The sequence below is a fragment of the Petaurus breviceps genome, unplaced genomic scaffold, assembly GCF_028583685.1.
Source record: "Petaurus breviceps papuanus isolate PSGF00001 unplaced genomic scaffold, PetGlider_PUasm1.0 128, whole genome shotgun sequence".
NCBI classification, from domain to species: Eukaryota; Metazoa; Chordata; class Mammalia; order Diprotodontia; family Petauridae; genus Petaurus; species Petaurus breviceps.
In genome coordinates this window covers 5414552-5435296 of record NW_027185664.1, presented here as the reverse complement: position 1 = coordinate 5435296, position 20745 = coordinate 5414552, and the positions used below count along the sequence as shown (strand labels likewise).

The window sequence follows — 20745 nt, the reverse complement described above, 5'->3', positions numbered from 1 at the left end:
TTTTCATGTGTGAGTTTATTAATTTGTTTCCTTTCATTAGCTAAAGGCTTATTGATTTTGTTGTCCTTTTTTTAAAGTTCAGTTTTGTTTCTCATTTAAATTTTTTCCATGATTTTTTGACTCATTCATTATTTGGGATTGTCATTATTTAATTTTCATTTAGACCTATATCTTTTACTTGTGTTACCTATATTTAATTATTATCTTAATTATATTATGATGTATAAAGTATCAGTTTGCTATTTCTATTTTTTATGCTTATAATCTTTCCTGTAGTCTAGCACACAATAAGTATGATATGATCCAGAAAAGTACATATATGTTCTTTAATGTTATTGTTAATAAAACACATGGATTTCAAATTAACTTTTTTCCAAGTGTTTCTATATTTTACTTTTTGTTTTTTTCTGTTACATTTATGATAATTATTGCATTATCTATGCCTTTTCTCATTTATCTTTCGTGAATATACATGTTATAATGATGTTATTTTATCATCTCTGATGCTTTTCAACATAATGTAAAGATGTTTTCTTGTGTAACAGTATGAGCTGTTAGATAAAAAGTGCTGTACTGGGGGCAGGGAAGGCACATTCAAATCCTTCTTCTGGTCCTTACTAGTTGTGTGATCCTTAGCAATTTCCTAAATATCTCTGAGTTTCAAAGTTCTCATCTGTAAATGCGAATTTGGAATAGAATAGTGAATAAGAATAGAATACCTCCCTTCCTTCTTTAAAGTCATGATCCTATGTTCTCTCTTGACATTGAGTATTTTTATTTTTACCAAGTCTGATAGCAGGAGTTGAACTACTCTTTGTTTTTTTAAATGTCTGATGCTTTAGTAATTTCTTTTTTTTTTTTTGGAGGGCAGAAGGCAAGGCAGTTGGCACCAAGTGACCTGCCCAAGCTCACACTACTAGCAAGTGTGTCAAGTTCTGAGGTTGGACTTGAACTCATGACCTCCTGACTCCAGGACCTGTGTTCCACTCACTTTGCCACCTAGCTGCCCCCAGCTTTAGTAATTTCTGTTTCAGCTTGCCAGTTTTTCATTCCAAGTTCCTTTCTTTTCTATTTTTTTTTAATGTTGGATTCCATTATCTTATTCATTCTAACTTTCTGTGTCAGTATCTGTATCTCACTGTGTTCTCTCTTGTTGAATCCATTCTTTTGGGTTATAATGGTTAGGTTGACATTACACACACACACACACACACACAAACACCTGTCTTTTGCTTGTTCTAATTTGAGTCCAATCTGTTCACACTGGCTCATCATCCCCCTCCCCATTCTTTTTCACATATTTTGTTCCAAGTTCCTTGACTTTACTCAAATTCTTGGTTTAGCTGTCTTTTATTCCCTTTACTTTCCTCCCCACCCACCTTCTTCAAAACCTTTTAACTGAAGTAACTTTCTTTTTGCTTCTCTTTTCTAAAGTGCCCATTTCCCTTATCTACATCTAACCTATTTTGAATTATACTGTCCTTCCCCTAAAACTGATCTCTATCTTCCACCATTTATATTTTGTCAATTCCATTTTAACATCTTTTCCATCAATGCGCTGTTTTTTCTGTTTCTCTTTCACCACCATAGTGAAGACCCTTGTTTGTCCTTTGGGGGTAATATTCTAGCATTTGTCTTTTATCTACCATCTTTTCCTTCTGCCTTCAATTTAATTCTTACTAAGAGCATGATGTTGTTCTAGGCATGAGGGAAGGCAAAGGAAAAATAAGCAATTCCATCCCTCAAAAACCTTGCATTCTACTTTATATCTTTATAATCTATTCTTAATTTTGTTTGGATGCTCAGTTACATGTTAGAACTAAAGAATGGGCTTAAGAAAAATTGAAGTGAATCAATGGTAAGGGAAGAGTGGCTATTTGAAAACTGTGTAATAAGAGATAGGAATATGTTGTATAACAAAAGAACGACTAAAACTCCTCTTTCCTCAAAGCATGACAGAATTTATGCTGTTTTTCATCTAAGATCTTGAACTCAGAAAATAGGGTTTTGTATTGGGAGAGTTTTGTGTCGTGAATGTACTAAAGACATCCCGGTTAGAACTGAGCAGCAGAATGCCTATGTTGTTTTGTTTGAATGTAACCAGGTATCAAAACCTCAGGGAAAATCCCTTAATGCTTGCTTCAGGGACAGAAATGATTTTATACAGTCATGGATCTAGACTTAGAATGAACTGCAGAGGCTGGTGACTCCAGATCATTTGTTTTTACAGATGTGGAAATTGATACTTACAGAAATTCAATGACTCGGGGCGGCTAGGTGGTGCAGTGAGTAGAGTGCCAGCCCTGGAGTCAGTAGGACTTGAGTTCAGATCCAGCCTCAGACACTTAACACACACACACACACACACACACACACACACACACACACAAAACCTAGCCATGTGACCTTGGGCAAGTTACTTAATCCCAATTGCCCTCCAAAAACAAAACAAAACAAAAAAGAAATTCAATGACTCTCCCCAAATTACACAGGAAGGAAATCCCAGAGATGTGCTATAAACCCAGGCCCTCTGCCTTCCAGAGTCAGTGGTCTTTCTGTAGTACTGACCACTCTTCCCACAAATACTGTGGGTAATGAGAAAAAAAAAAACAACAGAAAGAAAAACCCTAAGCATTAGTCATTTTGAAGGAATTCCTGACTTGTACTTCTTTTAAGAGTATTCTTTATTGATAAATTTATTTAAAATTAATACAAAAGTATTAGAATCTAAAGGAAGGAATTTATTTCAAACTTAGGAATATTCTAAAATGCACTTTAAGTAATTAAAAAAACAGTAAGTGAGCTAGCATAATTTAGCACCCTGCAGCTATCATCAAAAAGGATATTTTAATTTCTTTATTTCCCACTGGCCCAACATACTTCCATAAGATTCTCTTAAGCAGGTCACACCCATGCTTAGAATGAAATTAGTTTGCAGCTTGTAAAAGCCAGATTTAGCCTCCCAGAGCCTTCAATTTTAAGAGACCAAAGAGACTGTTAGTAGGTAAGGCAATATTAATGTGCCTTAGTTTCATCTGTATTTCCATGTGAGAATAGAAACAGAAATATATTAAAATTTTATTTAAATCTTTTGTTTTTATGTTATATAGATATTATAGCCTCTCCTCAAAGATTTTTTAAGAGAAAAAAGGAAGAAAATTTTCAGGAAAACTAATCAATATACCAAAAAAAAAGACTCACATGAAAAGTAATTTTCTACACCTGTGACTCCCCCACCCCCTTCTGCAAAGGAGTGTGTGTATGTGTGTGTGTGTGTGGGGGGGTATCTTCTCATATTTCTTTTTTGGGGCTAAATCTTGTTTTTTTTATAATTTTCACACATTTATTCCCCCTCCTCCCCCAGTCAACAAATATTAAGTGCCTACTATGCACAAAGCACAGTGGTAAGCTCCAGGTATTGAGAGACACAAATAAAATCATTTCTCCACCAATTTAAAAAATATATATTTTTTGGATTTATTTAATTTTTTGTCACCTAGATTTCCTTCTATATTCTTCCCTCTCCTTCTCAGAGTCAACTCATAACAAAGACATTTTAAAAAGAAAAAGCAGAACAAAACCATCAAAATTGGTCATATACATAGAAAAAAAATCTGATATTACATATGCAGTTTTCTACATGCATAGGGGGAGGCATTTCTGCAAACAAATGGAGGGGGAAATGGTTCTTCTGGCTGGGGGCCAAGCTTGTTCTCTGCCATTTTGCAACATTCATTTTTTTATTATTCTGTGATTGTTTACATTTATATTGTTATAAGCATCACATATATTGAAAAATAGACATTTTGAAATGTGATTTTCCATCTTGTTGATCATTTCTTTTGATTCAGTACATTCAAGGCATCCTTTAAAATGCTGTGGGAAATGCTGTTTTTCAATGTTATTAGTTAATTGAGTTGCTGGTAGTTATCACCATTGTTGGTTGAGCCTTCATGCTTTACAGTAATAAATTGGCATTTCTGAGTAATGAGCCTTAACAGAAATGTTAGATCTGATTATGTATGTTTGCACATTTGAAGGAAGTAAAACTGCAATGAACCATGTTTCCTGTGGGGTCATAACAAACACTAATAATGTATTCCCATACCCCCATGTGGAGTCCTAACTTGAGTCTTTCCTCTCTGTTCCAACCATTGGATAAAACTGTCATAATACATGAAAAAAAAAGCTGCCCTAGTTCATTAACACTCTTTAGTTATGTCTCATTGTAAGTATAGTTCCAACAAACATCCTGGATTTTGGCAAGACATTCCTGATTTTAAGAAAGAATGTATGCTTTTAAAAGACTGTGAAAGAATTATTCCGTATCAGAGCACATGTTCTGATTTTTAGCTCAGAAACAACCAGAACCTACTCATAAAATTCACTTAGAGGAGAAAAAAGGATAAAGGGATTGGGGAGAGAAGAGGGTAAGGGACTTGATTGTAATTTTATGTCAAGTGAACAAAGCTGTTGTCAAATACACATTTGTCCGTCCTTTGTGGTTGGAGTCTGTAGCTACTCTAACTTTGTAGGATACTGTTTTATTAATGATCTATTGATGCTTAAGAACATACAAACACATCTTCATCATTCTCAATGTACCCCATTCCCCAACAAAACTTTTTGTAATGAAGAAAAAAACAAGCCAAACAGCATATCTTTCATGCTCAAAAGCTTGTAGCGTTTAAACAAGTGATCCACCACATGCCTCTCTATCAAGAGGAGATAAATATTCCTAATTATTGGCCTTCAGGAATCAAGAATTATTACATCAATCTGAATCCTGTTGGCTTTTAATTTTGTTTTCCTTTGTTACAGGCACAGTTAATTTTCAGTTGACTTGAGATAACTCAGTTCCTTCCTATTGGGCCAGCCTGGGACTTTCCCTGCTCTGATGGACTTGTTCTTTCACATTGTTTCAAGCAGTGCTTTTCAAGTTCCTTTCAGGAACTCTGTGTACCTCCCTATGTTCATTACCTTCCTTCACTTTCTCTCTTAGTTTCTCTGCTTTTCTGACACTTACTCTTCTGCATGTGACTATAATGGGATAAAGCCCTTGCAGCTGAATGGATACTATGCTTCCTAAGAAGCTTTTTGAAACATTACTTCTGTAGCTTATGTTTTCACAGGGACTGAACTGTCAGTTCTTTCTCTTTCAGTAATTTTTGAAGTAGCTGGTTTTTTTTTTCCCCTTTACAAATAAGGAAACATTCTAACAAATGAATTTTTTTTTTCTGAGACCTTTGTTTCTGAGATCTCTGAGATGGATGAGAAATTGTTACCTCTCTTCTGATATTGTGTATATAAAAGGTTGCCATTCTAGATGATGAGTGCCTTTGTTCTCAAAGAAATCTGCTGTTCCCTCAGAAAGTGCCAGTTGATTTCATACTTGGTCTTCTACTGTGGTAATAGAAAATAGCTTCTTAATTTGAAGTCCTCCTGACTCATTGGGTTTAACTAAAAGAAGTCTGAGGGAGATACAGTAAGTGTAGAAGGCACATGTATTAGGTCTGTGGGTAAGTTATGCAAGTACCCCAGAGTATCTGCATTTAGAGCAGAGTCAGGGCAAAACTATGAAGTGGTCAATAGTGGTCCCTAGCTGGTCAGCTCTGGATTCCTTCTTTATAGCAGTCTTCAAGTATTCAGCCACCACCACCTGCTCCCCTCTTGTTAAGATTTGGTCTCTGTAAAGAAGCTGATTTTAACCATTAATAATTTAAAGTGAGTTTAAGTCTACTAATTCACAGATGTCTGCATTACCTGATTCTAAGAAGGCGGGTTTTCTTGCCCATTAAGGTATTTGGAGTAGGACTAGGGGGAGAAGAAGAAGAGGAGGAAGAAAGAAGAAAGGGCAAAGTATTTTTGGGATGGACACAGAGGAAACGTCTCAGACTGATCAAATCACACCATTGTCTAATTATGTGGTGGGTTGTTTCCTTCTTCTTGATCTGGCTCTGGCTCACTCTCCTCTTCACCTGCATCTATGCTGTGAGGTGTAGTGTTTGGTAGTGGGAGGGAGGTAGCCATACTCCAAACAACCTCAAGATCCTGGGGGGTGGGGGGGCAAACACCTTAACTTCTAAATCACCACTGATATGCTTCCTATAACAAATCAGCCAAAATATTTGTCTTAATCATGAAACTTTTAATAACAGAAGGTGAAGAAGTAATAATCACAACGTAATAGTCCCCACATAAACCTGGGTTGCTTTCCCATTAATGCCCATGGTATTCATGGAGGAGAGTGGGAACAGTAAATCTATCTGATTAGGTACAGTCATAGGACCAAGGCAAAGCACAACCCTCTGCTGTAGGTCTTGATGTCCTTTGCCTCCAATAGGCAGTAGTCTACTTCATGTGTTCTTTCTTCTTTGGGGCCTCTCCAATCTTGTTCTTGTCTTTTCTACTCTTGGGCTGCGAAAATGATGTTAAACTATCTTAGCAAATGGCAGCTTTAAGCATGGCATCTACTGAACTTCACAGATTTACTGCCTTGGTTGGACACTGAGGAATAATTAAACTCTCATTGAAAAGTGTTTTTTTTTTTTAATTTTTAACCCTGAGACCTTCAAAACTGTTTAGGTCTACATCTCCAGGCTGGAGAAAGTTCTTTGTCTTTAGTCATAGAAGGGAGTAAAGGACAACATAAGCAAAACCAGAAAGGGGTTACCTTTCCTTCAAAATAGAGGTAGTGCTGGAGAGCATGGAAGCCTTTCCCCCAATCAACTTTTCAAACAAAGGATTCTGCTTTCCCTCCTTAGTTCCTAGCATAAAAGTTTTCCTTCAATCAGATCAGCTCCCGGCATCAGTTCCAGCCTTACTGTCTCTAGTGAGGAAGTCTCAGATGTGCTGTGCATCTGCCAGCTTCTTGGCTCTGTTGGCTTCTATCACCTTATATATTCTGTCTTACAGTTTCACATACTAGCTTCTTCTCTGACTTTTCATGCCTCAAATACAAACATCCTCATGTATAGTAACCCACCCCTCTGTCACCTTGAGAAATCCCAAATGCACATTTTTGTCAGATCACAAAATAGTTAATATACAATTATCCCAAAATCTTGAAACAGTTCTTTGATTTAGTGTTTCTTAGCAGTAAAATTCCATTTCATAAAAAAGAGCTAGGATAAAAGACATTGCAGCCAACAGTCAATACTTTTGCCTCAAAGAGGTGCTGCTTTCACTCAAAACTGTCTTTCCTTAAGCTATTTTTCTCTGTTTCTCATACAAATATCATTTTCCTGACTCTTTCAGTAAATAAAGTGTTCACGTGGGAAAGGAGGAATACTTTACAATACTCTACGGCATACTGCACATCAGCCAAACTATACCTAGATTTTTCTTTTAGTCTTTTTATGCTGTTTATGAACTGGCACCATAGACTTAAGAAAATGCTATTTTTTAAAAAGTAATCACCTCAAATTATCAAAGATATGTCAGTGCTTTCTGACTTTGTTTTCATGGTCATTGTTTACTAGGGCCATTTTTAGAATCATAAACAGAATGTAATTCATTCTGCCCTGGTGGTCCAAGAGGAATTTAAAAATGCTTCCTGTCCTGTGATTAGAGGTTTAGAACAATAGAAACATTTATAAAAAGATTCTTTGATGACCTTTTCCATGCAGCTTTAGTCATAATTCTGGTGGAAAAGAAACTTTTAATTGAGTAGAAATGAGTGACTCTACCCTTTGAGTTAAATTTTATGTCAGTTCATTTATTTAATAGGTTTTACTTTCACTAATTCAGACTAATTGTTGGGAGGGTCAGTCAGAATTACTGAATGAAACAATCAAAAAACAAAAAAAATGAGACAGCCCTGACCTATTTGCATTTTAAAATGTCTGTATTATTGATTTTTTTTTAAATAGAGCTTCATTACCTTAAAACACATATAGCAGCAAAGGCTAATTGAATTACTCAGTAAAGCTAAGGATATGTGAATGTCCAGCTTTAGTGACTCAGAAACTTTTTTATTTAGAACCTTGATTCTTTGCTGATAGTGGCATTGAAGTGTTTTTATAGATATCATAGGAGAGAATCTTGGGAAAGAGGTGGTATCTAATCTGCGTTCTCATTCATGTAGGAATTTAATGTTCTTCATTGGTTGCCATTTATTTTTTGCCTGAACACTTCTAGTAAAAGGAAGGCAACTTCTCACTGTCATTCAGCAACTGTAATTAGCAGAAAGTTTTCCTTATGAATAGAACTCTTTTTGTAGCCATGTAGATCAAGACTATCCCTTCTTCCACAGGATAGGCCTCCAAATACCTGAAAACTTTGACCTTCCCTAAACTACCACCTCTGTCTTCTCTTCCTCAGGTTCCAAACCCCCTGAACCCTCTTCTGAGCATTACTAGAGTTTGTCAGTTGAAACAATGCAGTGTTCCAGATATAGTTTGTTTTTTTGCCTTTTTTTTTTTTTGGAAGGGAGAGGGCAGGGCAATTGGGGTTAAGTGACTTGCCCAAGGTCACACGGCTAGTAAGTTGTTAAGTGTCTAAGGCTGGATTTGAACTCAGGTCCTCCTGACTCCAGGACTGGTGCTCTATTCACTCTATTCACCAGCACCACCTAGCCACCTCTATTCACCAGCACCACCTAGCCGCCTCCAGATATAGTTTGAATAATGCAACTGCTTGTCCTTGGAGTGGACACCACACTCTTCTGATGAAGTGTGAAGGCTGCTCTAGAGAACCAAGTTTTAGCTGTAGAAGAAGCATCAGAAGGCTCTGTATTTAGTGCAGCTTTATTATTTCTAAAAACTTAAATGAAAGCTTAGTCTTAACTTAGAAGTGAAAAAACAGCAATAAAATTATTTGCATATATTTGCTGTCTTACGCATGGAGAAGTGAACTGAATCTTGAGAAAGCCAGGAGGTGAAGATGAGGAGGGATGAAGAGTAGTTTAAGCATGGGGGATAGCCAGAGAAAAGGCACAGAACAGTTAGCAGAGTGCATGAACAAGAGTCAATTATAGGCCTTGAAAAATAGGAAGGATTTTTTGTATTTTCTTTCTACTAATGTTTTACTCTTTTTACTAAAGCTCAGGACTGTGTGTTGTATCCTAGGTGCTTAATAAATGTCTGAATGAATTCTAGTGAATTCTTAAAGGCAAGATGCGTGGTACGAAGAGTCATATAACAAGTGCCTTTAAGTGGCCAAAGTCTTTTAGGCTAGAGTTGGACCTTAAGGGAAGTACATAACTAGGTGGCACAGTGGGTAGAGGGCTGTCCTGGAGACAGGAAGACGCATCTCTCTTAGTTCAAATCCAGCCTCAGACATTTACTAGCTCTGTGACTCTTGGCAAATCACTTAAACCTGTTGACCCTCAGTTCCTCATCTATAAAATGAGCTGGAAAAAGAAATGGCAAAGCACTCCAGTATCTTTGCCAAGAAAACCCCAGATGGGGTCTTGAGTCACACATGACTGAAATGAATGAAAAACAGTAGTTCCAAACAGGAGACCAACAGAAATGGAGGCTTAAAGGTGGAACAATGAGGCTGGCATTTTGCAATAATAGTAAGTCAATTGTCTTGGCTAGAGAGTATTACTTTTGCTAACAAGCACTGGCAAGTTGGTGTTGCACAGGTAGTCGGAAACCATATTATGGAGATCCTTGAATGCCAAGTCAAATAATTACCAAATTATTGGGTATTTTTTTTATCATAGCAACTTTTCTGTAAAGTAGATTTAAAATATAGAAAAAAAAAGATGATTCACCACGAGATCTATTTAAATAGAAAGTGCCCCTTGTACATTTAAAAGATGATTCAGGATATCGGACTGTTTTAAGTAACCTGTTAATTTTTTGTGGCCTGTCATTTCTAGCTTTAGTTCATCAACTTGTCAGTTGGTTACAGAGATTTCAAACTCTGAAGTCACCGAAACTTTTTTTTAAATTTGTAGAAACATGATAAAGTTTTTTCTTAATATGGATTCATAAAAGTGTCAGGGACCTTAGTGACCATCTAGTCCACCCCTTCCCCTTCCCATTTAACAGATGAGAAAATTAAAACTTGGGGAAGATAAAGTGAATTGCCCAAGTGTTCACTGATACTTAGCGAGTGGCAGACAGGAAGAGGGTTTGAATTTAGATCATGTACCACATTCTTGGCATTATTTACCCTTTTTGGAGGCAGGGTTTGTGCCTTAATACATCTTTGTGCTCTTGGCATGTGGCATAATGCTTTGATCAATAAATATGAAGGCATTTGATAAACGATTATTGGCTAAATGACTGTTCCTTTTTTGGTACAGTTCTTTCTTATAAATATGACATCAATAAACACATTGCTACAAACTTAAAGATAAGAGGATACTTTGAATATAAAAATCATAGTGTCATAGATTTAGAACTGGAAAGGACTTCAGAGGCCAATCTCATTTTACAGGTGAGGAAACTGAAGCCCAGAAGGGTTAAGTGACTTGCTATAAAGTCTTGTAGGAAGTATGAATGAATGTTTTTTTTTAATTAAGCATTTATTTTATACAAAGTACTGTGCCACCAGAGATGGAAGGAGATTGAAAGATAATCCTTCCTCTAGAGTCAAGCTTACCATCTAATAGGAGACTGTGAATTTAGGGTCAGTTGAATGGAAAGGCTCAGTGGTGGTTAGGATGCTGTTGCAAAGCACAAGGTAAACATATCTTCTTTAGTGTCCATACCATTGCTAAAACCATATTTGGAGAATCATTTGGCATTGTCTAGGACTTTGGTTGTGAGATATTATTTTCTGGTTGTTCAATAGGTATGGCTTCTGGGGCAGGGGGGAGTGCTATAGCACATTCAGAGACAGTCACTGTATCTCATCTCCACAAGGGTCATTTCCCTGAATAATGGCTGTGGGGACTAGGCTGGATGTAGGGCCTATCATCTGGTGTTTCTGTTGTTTGGGGACTCACTTGAAGTTTTTGGTGATGGGACCTGACATTGCAAACCCTTTCTCTACAGGGATTGTTCCCCTGGATAATGGCTGCAGGGATGTTATTGGAAATAGAGTAGATGGTCTGGAGGGCATGACTTCTGCCTACAAATTCAGCCTCCTTTCCTTTGTACCTACCATTCTACCTCTTCTCCTTGGAATAAGCATAAGTCATACCCCTAAAGCTTAATCTCTTGGAAAGAGAAAAAAATGCCGATTAAAAAGGTACACACTGAAAAATATTATCAGCTATACAGTGTACTTAGGTATCATACAAGTGAAATTTAGGAAGAAAGCACAACATATATTCCAAGAAATGCAGTAGTGAGCACATGAATATTCAAAATAGGAAAAAAATCAGGAGTTTCGCAAGGACACCAAAATCTACGCCACCACTGCCACGACCCCTTTTAAAATGCCTCCTGAGAACACTAGGAGCCTTAGAATTCCGTTTTCTTTCCTTTCTTCTGTCTCTGCCTGCTTGCTTTGTGGATTGTTCTAGAGTTAGTGCAAAGAGAACTGTGGAACAGATGGAATGGGGGGAAATTATTAAGTGCTGGTGACATCAAGCACCATTGGGCATTGGGACTACAAATAATCTCTACTTTCAAAAAGATTACCTTCCAGTTGAGGGAAACAGCATATAGATGAAAGTTCAGCCACAGGCTAAACCAAAAGGTCTCATAGTCCTTAGGGGGCAGTGGCAGATGGCAATTCCTGGGCCATCTGGAGGCTGTGATGGCAGAATAGTCCTCCATCATATTAGACACAATGTAAAGGTGGCTTTCTGCTCATTGAAGGAGTGTGAGCAGGCCCTCATTTTCTCAGTTCCCCTTCTACCAGCATCATGAAGGGCAGTAAGAAGTAATAAGGCTGATAAGATATATGGAAGTAAGGTTGCGAAGGGCTTTAAATATTGACGGTTTTCTGTCCTACTTATGTCTTAAGTTGTGTTTGTCAAGAAGCAATATGGATAGACAAAAAGTAAAAGATAATAGGGACAGTAGAACATGGCTCTAGAAAGCCACAAATATTATACTATTAAAAACCTCGGGGAGCCTTGGTCAAGTTATTTTTATTCTAATTCTTTTTCATGCCTTTGGGATAGGTGCTAATACTAGAAGTATCTGTGATTTTTTTCCTCCCAGCTAGTGAGGCCTGTAAAGATTTCCTCTACCAGTGGAATTTGAAATAGTTCTATGCCTAGTAATTGATTCCTAGGGAACTGCAGGAGACACATAGAGTTTAAGAAATTTTTCCATGGTCATATACCTAGAGAGTGTCAAAAGAGAATTTGAACTCAGCCTTTTTGACTACAAGTCTGCTACCCTGGGCTACCTCAGATTCTAATAATGTTAAGTTATTTCACCAGAGTCAAAATATAAGGGGAAAGAATGAATTACCTTGAGTCACCATCTTCTTGATCTCTCCTAAGCTCTTAATCATGGTATATAAATTTGTATTATATTTATTTGTGTGTCTCATTCCCGCTAGTACATGGTAAACTTCTTGAGAACAGGAGCTCTGTTCCATTTATCATTATATCACCAGTGTGCTTAGTAGGCATTTATTCAATTAATGTTTGTTGAATTGTTGAACTCCAGGACGGTCTGGTTGACTCAAAAAGTGGAAAATTAGATGCAGTGTTATGGAACATTTGTTACTGTTATTAAAATCAACATATAGTATCTTAATTCTGTATTTCTGAGAAATGCACAGTAGGGTCTTGTGATTCTCTGTGGTTGAACTCAGAGTGAAAGGGGGGGTTAGGGCTTGCAGTTTAGCTGAGGTAATAATGACAGATAACGGAGAAAAAGTGGGGACAATGGGGAGAGAGAGAGACAGAGACAGAGAGAGACAGAGAGACAGAGAGGGAGAGCGTGCCCTTGAGAGAGTTCAAGGGAAGTGAAGTTAAATGGATTAGAAGCAGAACAGAACAGGCCATTGAGAGGGCCAAGCAAGGGCAGGGACTAGGTGAAATACAGAGGAAACAGTGACTGAGAGGAAGTGGCAATAGATGGGGCGGGACATACATATGATGCTCTGATCATAGCTTATAACTGGTATGATAGAGTCAGGACCTTGGTCTTCTAACCCCTTAGTTTATTTCTATTTTTATTGTATCCAAGTATTTTCTGATACAATATTTTGGGTTGTATGTTATTCTCCAGGGAGTTGAAAGGGGAGACAGATATACCTTCATGAATAAGATGCTAAATATAATTTGTACACACACTGTAGAGTTGGAATATATACAAAAGCTCATTGGCCTTATCTTGATTTCCTTAAAACAAAAAGTGTAAAGGAAGATAAGGAATGACCATCATACTGTAAGGAAGCACATGACCAGATGTGTGTGACTATCAACAATTTATCAGTATCAATTGTGAGTAGTAGAAGGAAGGAGGCAATGAAAAACAGGTAAAGAGTAAAGGTAAACAGTAAAGGGGTGGCCAGAACTTGAAAACTCACAGGTATTCAGGGCAAGCAGAAGAAATACATACGCAACGTAGTTGATTCAGTGGTCTATACAATATTGTCTCTTTAGTCAAATTCAGGAAGTATTTATTGAAAACTTATTCTGTACTTGGCACCATGCAAATATTTCATAGGTTGTAGCTAGTAATATAAATATAGACTTCAGAATATAAAGAATAAAATGTATGTATGGGGTTGGGAAATGGCTAACACAGTGACAGTCCCTGACTTGCAAATACCCATTCCTAGGAATGGCTTTCTTAGCACGATGTTAGGGTGAGGTTTCTCTGCCGTGTTTTCTTGCTGCTGGCAGTAATGGTATGAGGAATAGTTCATTCTCTTCTAGAAGGGGTGTCACAAGGATGGGAGAAAGAGCAAAGTGTAGTAAGAGTCACATTCCTGGCATCCAAAGTTCTGAATTAGAAGCTGTACTTGAGAGTTGTGAGGAACCTTCTGGATCATCTACTGCAAATCCCTCCTCAACACATGAGAAAACCATGACATGAAGAAGTAAAAGGATGCATTTTTCTTTTTCTTTTTTAAATTTTATGTTTATTTTTAGTTTACAACATTCATTTCCACAAGATTTTGAGTTACTAATTTTCTCCCTGTCTTTCCCTTACCCGCCACCCCAGAACAGCAATACCACTGAATACCCCTTACCCCAATCTGTTCTCTCCTATATCCTCCCCCATTCCCCATCCAACTTTCCAGTAGGGCAAGATGGATCTCCATACCCCAGTGCCTGTGTATCTTATTTCACAGAAGAATGCATTTTTCAATAGAGACATGCTACACTGTGTATTAAGTTGATTTTAGGGCTTGAATTGGAACTAATAATTGTAATTATTTTGGGACTAATTTGGGGACCGGGACTTAAAGTATTTATTTTTTTAAAAACTTAAAATTATCAAATAATTAAATTTAAACAATTTAAAAATAATTTCATAATTTTATTTATAGGGGAAAATGTTCTGTGGTCCAAACAACCAAAATAAACTGTTGAAGTATAATCTGCTTTTAAGTTGGAGACTTTCTATACGTGTCATTTGTTCTTAAGCCTTTTGATGAAGAATTAGAGAATAAAACAAAATGGACTGAGAAGCCTGAAAACACACAAAGAGACCTGGCCAGTGTTTTTTGCCCTTGAACAAGCTACCATGTAAAATGCGACTTGAGTGGGAAATGTTTTAATCACTTGAGCCACCTTAGTTAAATATTTAATTCTTCAGAAGTCACAACCAGAGAGCAAAATGTCATGCTATGATTTTATGAAAGTAATAAAATGCTTCAGAAAGTACAGATATTCAGCTTGGGTCTGTATCTGATAAATCATTATGATAGTCACACATCTTGTCATGTGCTTCCTTACAGTATGACGGTCATTCCTTATCTTTCTTTAGACTTTTTACTTTCAGGAAATCAAGATAAGACCAATATGCTTTTGTGTATACTCCAATTCCACAGTGTGTGTACAAATTATATTTAGTATCTTATTCATGTATGGATATCTAATCATCTCCCCTTTCCTTTCCACTCTCTAGAGAATAACCTACAACCCAAAATATTGCTTCAGAAAATACTTTTATACAATAAAAATAGAAATAAACTAAAGGATTACAAGACCCAAGTCCTGACTCTATCATGCCAGTTGCAAGCAATGATCAGAGCATCAGAGGATTTTAACAAGACTATTATGTGAGGCTCTATCTGAAGATTTGTGCTCAGTTCAATTTCACAAATATTAAATGCCTACTACATGTCAAACACTGTGCTAGCTACCAGGAATACAAAGACAAAAATGAAACAATCTCTGTCTTGAAAGAGTGCATACCTAGATTAACGTGCTTATTCAGTGCAATACCAAGCTATCAAAGAATTATTTCATTTCACTAGAAATAAATAACAAAATTCACCTGGAAGAACAAAAGGTCAAAAATATAAAGGGAATCAATGAAAAAAAAAATGTGAAGGAAGGCAGCCTAGCCATACCTGATTTGAAACTATATTACAAAGAAGTAATCGTCAAAACAATCTAGTACTGACTGAGGAATAGAGTAGTGGATCAGTGGAATAGGTTAGGTGCATGGTACATGGTAGTAAATGACTATAGTAGTCTAGTGTTTGATAAACCTAAAGATCCAAGCCTTTGGGATAAGAACTTACTATTTGACAAAAATTGCTGGGGATACTGAACAGCAGTCTGGCAAAAACTAGGTATAGACCAACATTTCACACTGTATACCAAGATGAGGTCAAAATGAGTACATGGTTTAGATATAAAGGGTGATATAAGCAAATTAGGGGAGCATGGAAAATTTACCTGTCAGATCTATGGATAATGGAAGAATTTATGAATGAACAAGAGATACAGAAAATCTTGGGAAGTAAAATGTATACTTTTGATTACATTAAAAAATACTTTTTGGGGCGGCCAGGTAGCACAGCGAGTAAGAGCACCGGCTCCAGTGTCAGAACGACCTGGAGATCGAATCCCGGGCTCAGACACTTAGCACCCACCCAGAAACACCTGGCCGTGTAACCTTGAGCAAGTTACTTAACCCCAATTGCTTAGGGGCAGCCAGGTGGCTCAGCGAATAAGAGCACTGGCTCCAGTGTTGGGACGACCTGGAGATTGAATCCCGGGCTCAGACACTCAGCACCACACCCAGAAATAACTGGCCGTGTAACCTTGAGCAAGTTACTTAACCCTGATTGCTTAAAAAAAAAAAATACTTTTTGCACAAACAAAATCAATGCAACCAGCATTAGAGGAAAATCAGGAAATGGAAATTTTATAGCAAATTTCTCTGATAAAGGCCTCATTTCTCAAATATAGGGAACTAAGTCAAATTTATAAAAATAAAGCATCTCTCAAATGAAAAATAGTCAAAGGATGTGAACAAGCAGTTTTCAGAAGAAGAAATCAGTTATGTATAGTCATATGAAAAAATTATCTGAATCACTCTTGATTAGAGAAATGCAAATTTTAACAACTCTGAGGTCCACCTCACATCTGCTAGATTGGCTAACATGACAGAAAAGGAAAACAATAAATTCTAGAGGAATGGTGAAAAATTGGGATGCTAATGTACTGTTGGTGGAATTGTGCTATAAAATTGTATATTCTTTGACCCAGCAATATCATGATTAGATTTTTATTCCAAATAAATCAAAGAAAAAGGAAAAGGGCCATTATGTACAAAAAAAATTATAACAGCTCTTTTTATGGTGACAAAGAATTAGAAATCGAGGGGATGCCCATCAATTGGGAAATGTCTGAATAAGTTGTGGCTTATCATTGTGATGGAATACTATTGCTCTATAAGAAGTGATGAGCCATATTGTTTCATGAAAAACGGGGGAGAATTATATGAACTGATGCAAAGTGAAGTGAACAGAACCAGGAGAACATTTTACATAGTAACAGCAATATTGTAATGATGATCAACTGTGAAAGATTTAGCTCCACTGATCTCTAAAATGATTCAAGATAATTCCAAAGGACTCATAATGAAAAATGACGAACATCTCCAGAGAGAGAAGTGATAGAGTCTGAGTATAGATTGAAGTATATATTTTATTTTTTTCTTGCTTTTTTTTCAACATGGCTAATATGGAAATATGTTTTGCATGATTTCACATGTATAACTGATATCATATTGCTTGCTTTTTCAATGGTTAGGGGAGCGACTGAAGGGAGGGAGAGAATTTGGAACTCAAAACTGAAAAATAATGAATACTAAAAATAAATACTTTTTTTTTTTTAAAGAAAACTTATTTTCTACTGGGGCTTTTCAATATATATAGTCAGACAAGTAAATACAAAGTATACACACACATCATAATGTAAAGAAATTTAGTGTGTTGGGGAGATTACTAAAAATTGTTGGCCCCACATATCCATTTTTATCTTATTGACTCTTGTCTATGCCCTCCTGTAATTCCTTCACAGGAGATCCAACTGATATGCTGGGGAGGTTCTTCCATTGTATGACATATAGGTACCAGTATAACATTTGGGGGGTGGCTAGGTGGTGCAGTGAATAGAGCACCAGACCTGGAGTCCTGCAGGAGGACCTGAATTCAAATCTGGCCTCAGACACTTAACACAAAAACTAGCCATGTGACCTTGGGTAAGTCACTTAACTCCAACTGCCCTACCTTCCCCCTCCAGAAAAAAAAAGTATAACATTTGGGATTTCATTTTCTCTTGCTAGGACCAGTCCATCTCCTGTATGGGTCATATGCTTCTTTGATGGTATATAGTGTAAAGAGCAGGGTTCTAAAGTCAGAGGATCACTCAATCAATCAGTGAGTATTGATTAAGCACCTACCATGTAATAGGTACTATGCTAGGTGCTGGGGATACAAGTATAAAGAATGAAGCAATCCCTACTATCAACAAGCTTGTATTTTGATGGACAAGACAAAGAATTCATATGAAAACATATCTGAGTTCACATCTTGTCTTTGAGATGCTCTTAGCACCTTTGTTACCTTTTGTGAGCCACTCCTCACACTTGTAAAATAAGGAAGTTTTACTTCTATAGCTTTTGAGATCCCTGATGGATCGATGTCTGCTCCATTGATGTTAGTTGGATTCATTCATTATAATATCCTGAAGTCATTTTGCATTCTATAAAATTATAATAGAAGCAATATATTTTAAAAGAGTAAAGACTTAGTATTCTCTGTCTGTCTGTCTTGCTCTCTCACCTTTGGTTAACATATTGTCTCATTCCCATTCAACTTGTTATTTTGGTGTCCTGACTGAATACAGGGGGATTATATGGGTTAGATTAATTGATGATTCCTAGGGACATGATGGTCTAGGGATTGTGGAGACAGATTCTTCTTGCGGATGATGATGGTGTTTCTGATAATAGAGCACTTTATGGCTTTTTCAGTTTTTCTGGTAATGATCCATTGTTGACAAAGTTTTCAAGGAGATGATATGCTTGGTCAGACTCCTATAACCTGGGTTATTTACAAATAAGAATGGAACCCTCATAGGGGAGGAAATTGTTAAATAAGTGGGGCTTTATACTATTTTTCTCTTTTATTCTTTTTCCTTTATTCTAATCTTATACAAAATCACTAATATGGAAATGTTTTATACATGATTGCACATGTATAACCTCTATCTGATTGTTTACCATCTTTGGGAGAGGGGTGATGCAGGAGGGATAGACTATGGAACTCAAAACTGTAAAATAAAAGTTAAAAATTGTTTTAATGTAATTGGGGAAAAAATAAAATATTAAATAAAAAAATAAGTGGAGCTTTGATCACTGAGGAATTGAAGTGGGGTCCAAAAAGGGCAATTTATGTTTTGGTTTTAAAACTATAACTTAAATTAAGATCATATCTGTAGGAGAACAGTTTTATTTCTCTACTATTAATGAGGCAGCTTGATTTAAATTTATGCATATTACTGTTAGCTATTAGAATCATAGACTTTCTGGATAAGTGCCTCAAATTTCAGGTGAAGGGAGCCTCAGCTGTCAATCTTTCCCAGCAGTCACCTCTGGGTCAATGATCACGTTTATGTATGATTGTGTGTTGGACTGGGTTGTGTCTTCACTGAAAGTCATTTGTCTACATTAGCTTCTAAAGTTAAGACATTTCTTTCTCTTGTCTTTCCCCCTAAACAGGGAGAATCACGCATCCTCAGAGTGAAGGTTGTTTCTGGAATTGATCTTGCAAAGAAAGACATCTTTGGAGCAAGGTATGTGCCATTTTTGATCATTCAAAAACCAACAGAAACCAAAGTCAAGAAAAGAGGCAAGGGGGTGGAGGAAGGCATATTCTCCATTGGCTTTTTTTAAAGCAATTGGGGTTAAGTAACTTGCTCAAGATTACATGGCCAGTTATTTCTGGGTGTGGTGCTAAGTATCTGAGCCCGGATTCAATCCCCAGGCCATCCCGACTCTGGGGCTGGTGCTCTTACTCACTGAGCCATCTGGCCTCCCCTAAGCAATTGGGGTTAAGTAACTTGCTCAAGGTTACATGGCCAGGTGTTTCTGGGTGGGTGCTAAGTGTCTGAGCCCGGATTCGATCCCAGGTCATCCCGACTCTCGGGCTGGTGCTCTTACTCGCTGTGCTACCTGGCCACCCCTCCCTTGACTTTTAAAGTGGTTATGAAGAGTCCCCCAGATTGCAGCTCTAGCCTTTAGCAGTATTTGGGGCTCTGGCCTTTTTGGGGGGTAGGGGTGAATGCCAACAAGAACATGACTATTGTACGTATTCTTTCTTATAAATGTGAGAATATTGCCATTATGGGAAAAAGGAGCATGATGTTTGATGTTAGAAGTATTTGAAGTTAATTGAAGAGCGAATTTTGTTTGGAAATTATTATTTTATTTTAGTTTAGTTTATTTTGGTAGAAGTTTTCCTAAAAGAATTTTGGAGTAGTAGAGAGTATGACTTGTAATGTTCATCTGCTCCTTATTTAATAGATCTGCATAATTAGTATGTATCTTTTCATCTAGTGGATTAGATGAACTAAACTAATGGTAGAAAAAGTTTGGATCTGATTTGCAATAGGTTTCTAACCATATTTTTTTTTTTTTGCTTCTTTTTTTGGAGAGGGAAGGCAGGGCATTTGGGGTTAAGTGACTTGCCCAAAGTCACACGGCTAGTAAGTGTTAAGTGTCTGAGGCCAGATTTGAACTCAGGTCCTCCTGACTCCAGGGCCGGTGCTCTATTCACTGCTCCACTTAGCTTCCCCTTAACCATATTTCTTAGAACACAGAATTTTGCCTTTTTAAAAGCTTTGGAGGGGGCGGCTAGGTGGCACAGTGAATAGAGCCCTGGCCCTGAAGTCAGGAGGACTTTGAAGAAGCTTTAAAGAAACCTTAGGGATGATCCATTTCAGAGAAGAACATTTTAGGTGAAGCAAAACTATATCCTTGTAATATAATAAGAAGGGGTCATAGAAACATTAGAGACTAAACATAAAAAAAACATTGCACTAATTTAAGATTGGTTGACCCTGCCATGCAACATGTAAATTAGCCTCTGCCCACCAAAAAAAAAAAAACCTACTGGACTTGGCAAATAATTAGATATAGAGAATGAGAGAAGAGGAGTGACTAAATGTGGCACATAGGTTTTTACTGGGAGGTTGGTGATACCTTCTACAGTAATAGGAAAGTCAGCAAGAGGGGAGGATTTTGGGAGGACCAATAATGAGTTCAGTTTTTTGTTTTTGTTTTGCTTTTTTTGGAGGGGGGATGACAGGGCAACTGGGGTTAAGTGACTTGCCCAAGGTCACATGGCTAGTTTTGTGTTAAGTGTCTGAGTCTGGATTTGAACTCGGGTCCTCTTGACTCCAGGGCC

General features: G+C 37.1%; 1 protein-coding gene across 3 annotated transcripts in view; it reads left to right on the top strand.

Moving 5' to 3' along the window:
* Positions 1 to 20745, top strand: part of LOC138171839 (E3 ubiquitin-protein ligase NEDD4-like) — a 507053-nt gene that overhangs the window by 126477 nt on the left and 359831 nt on the right. For all 3 annotated transcript variants that reach the window (XM_069101437.1, XM_069101446.1, XM_069101443.1), the window contains exon 2: positions 19059 to 19132. In XM_069101437.1, the coding sequence (XP_068957538.1) occupies positions 19059 to 19132 (74 nt within the window). The remainder of the gene's footprint in view (positions 1 to 19058; positions 19133 to 20745) is intronic.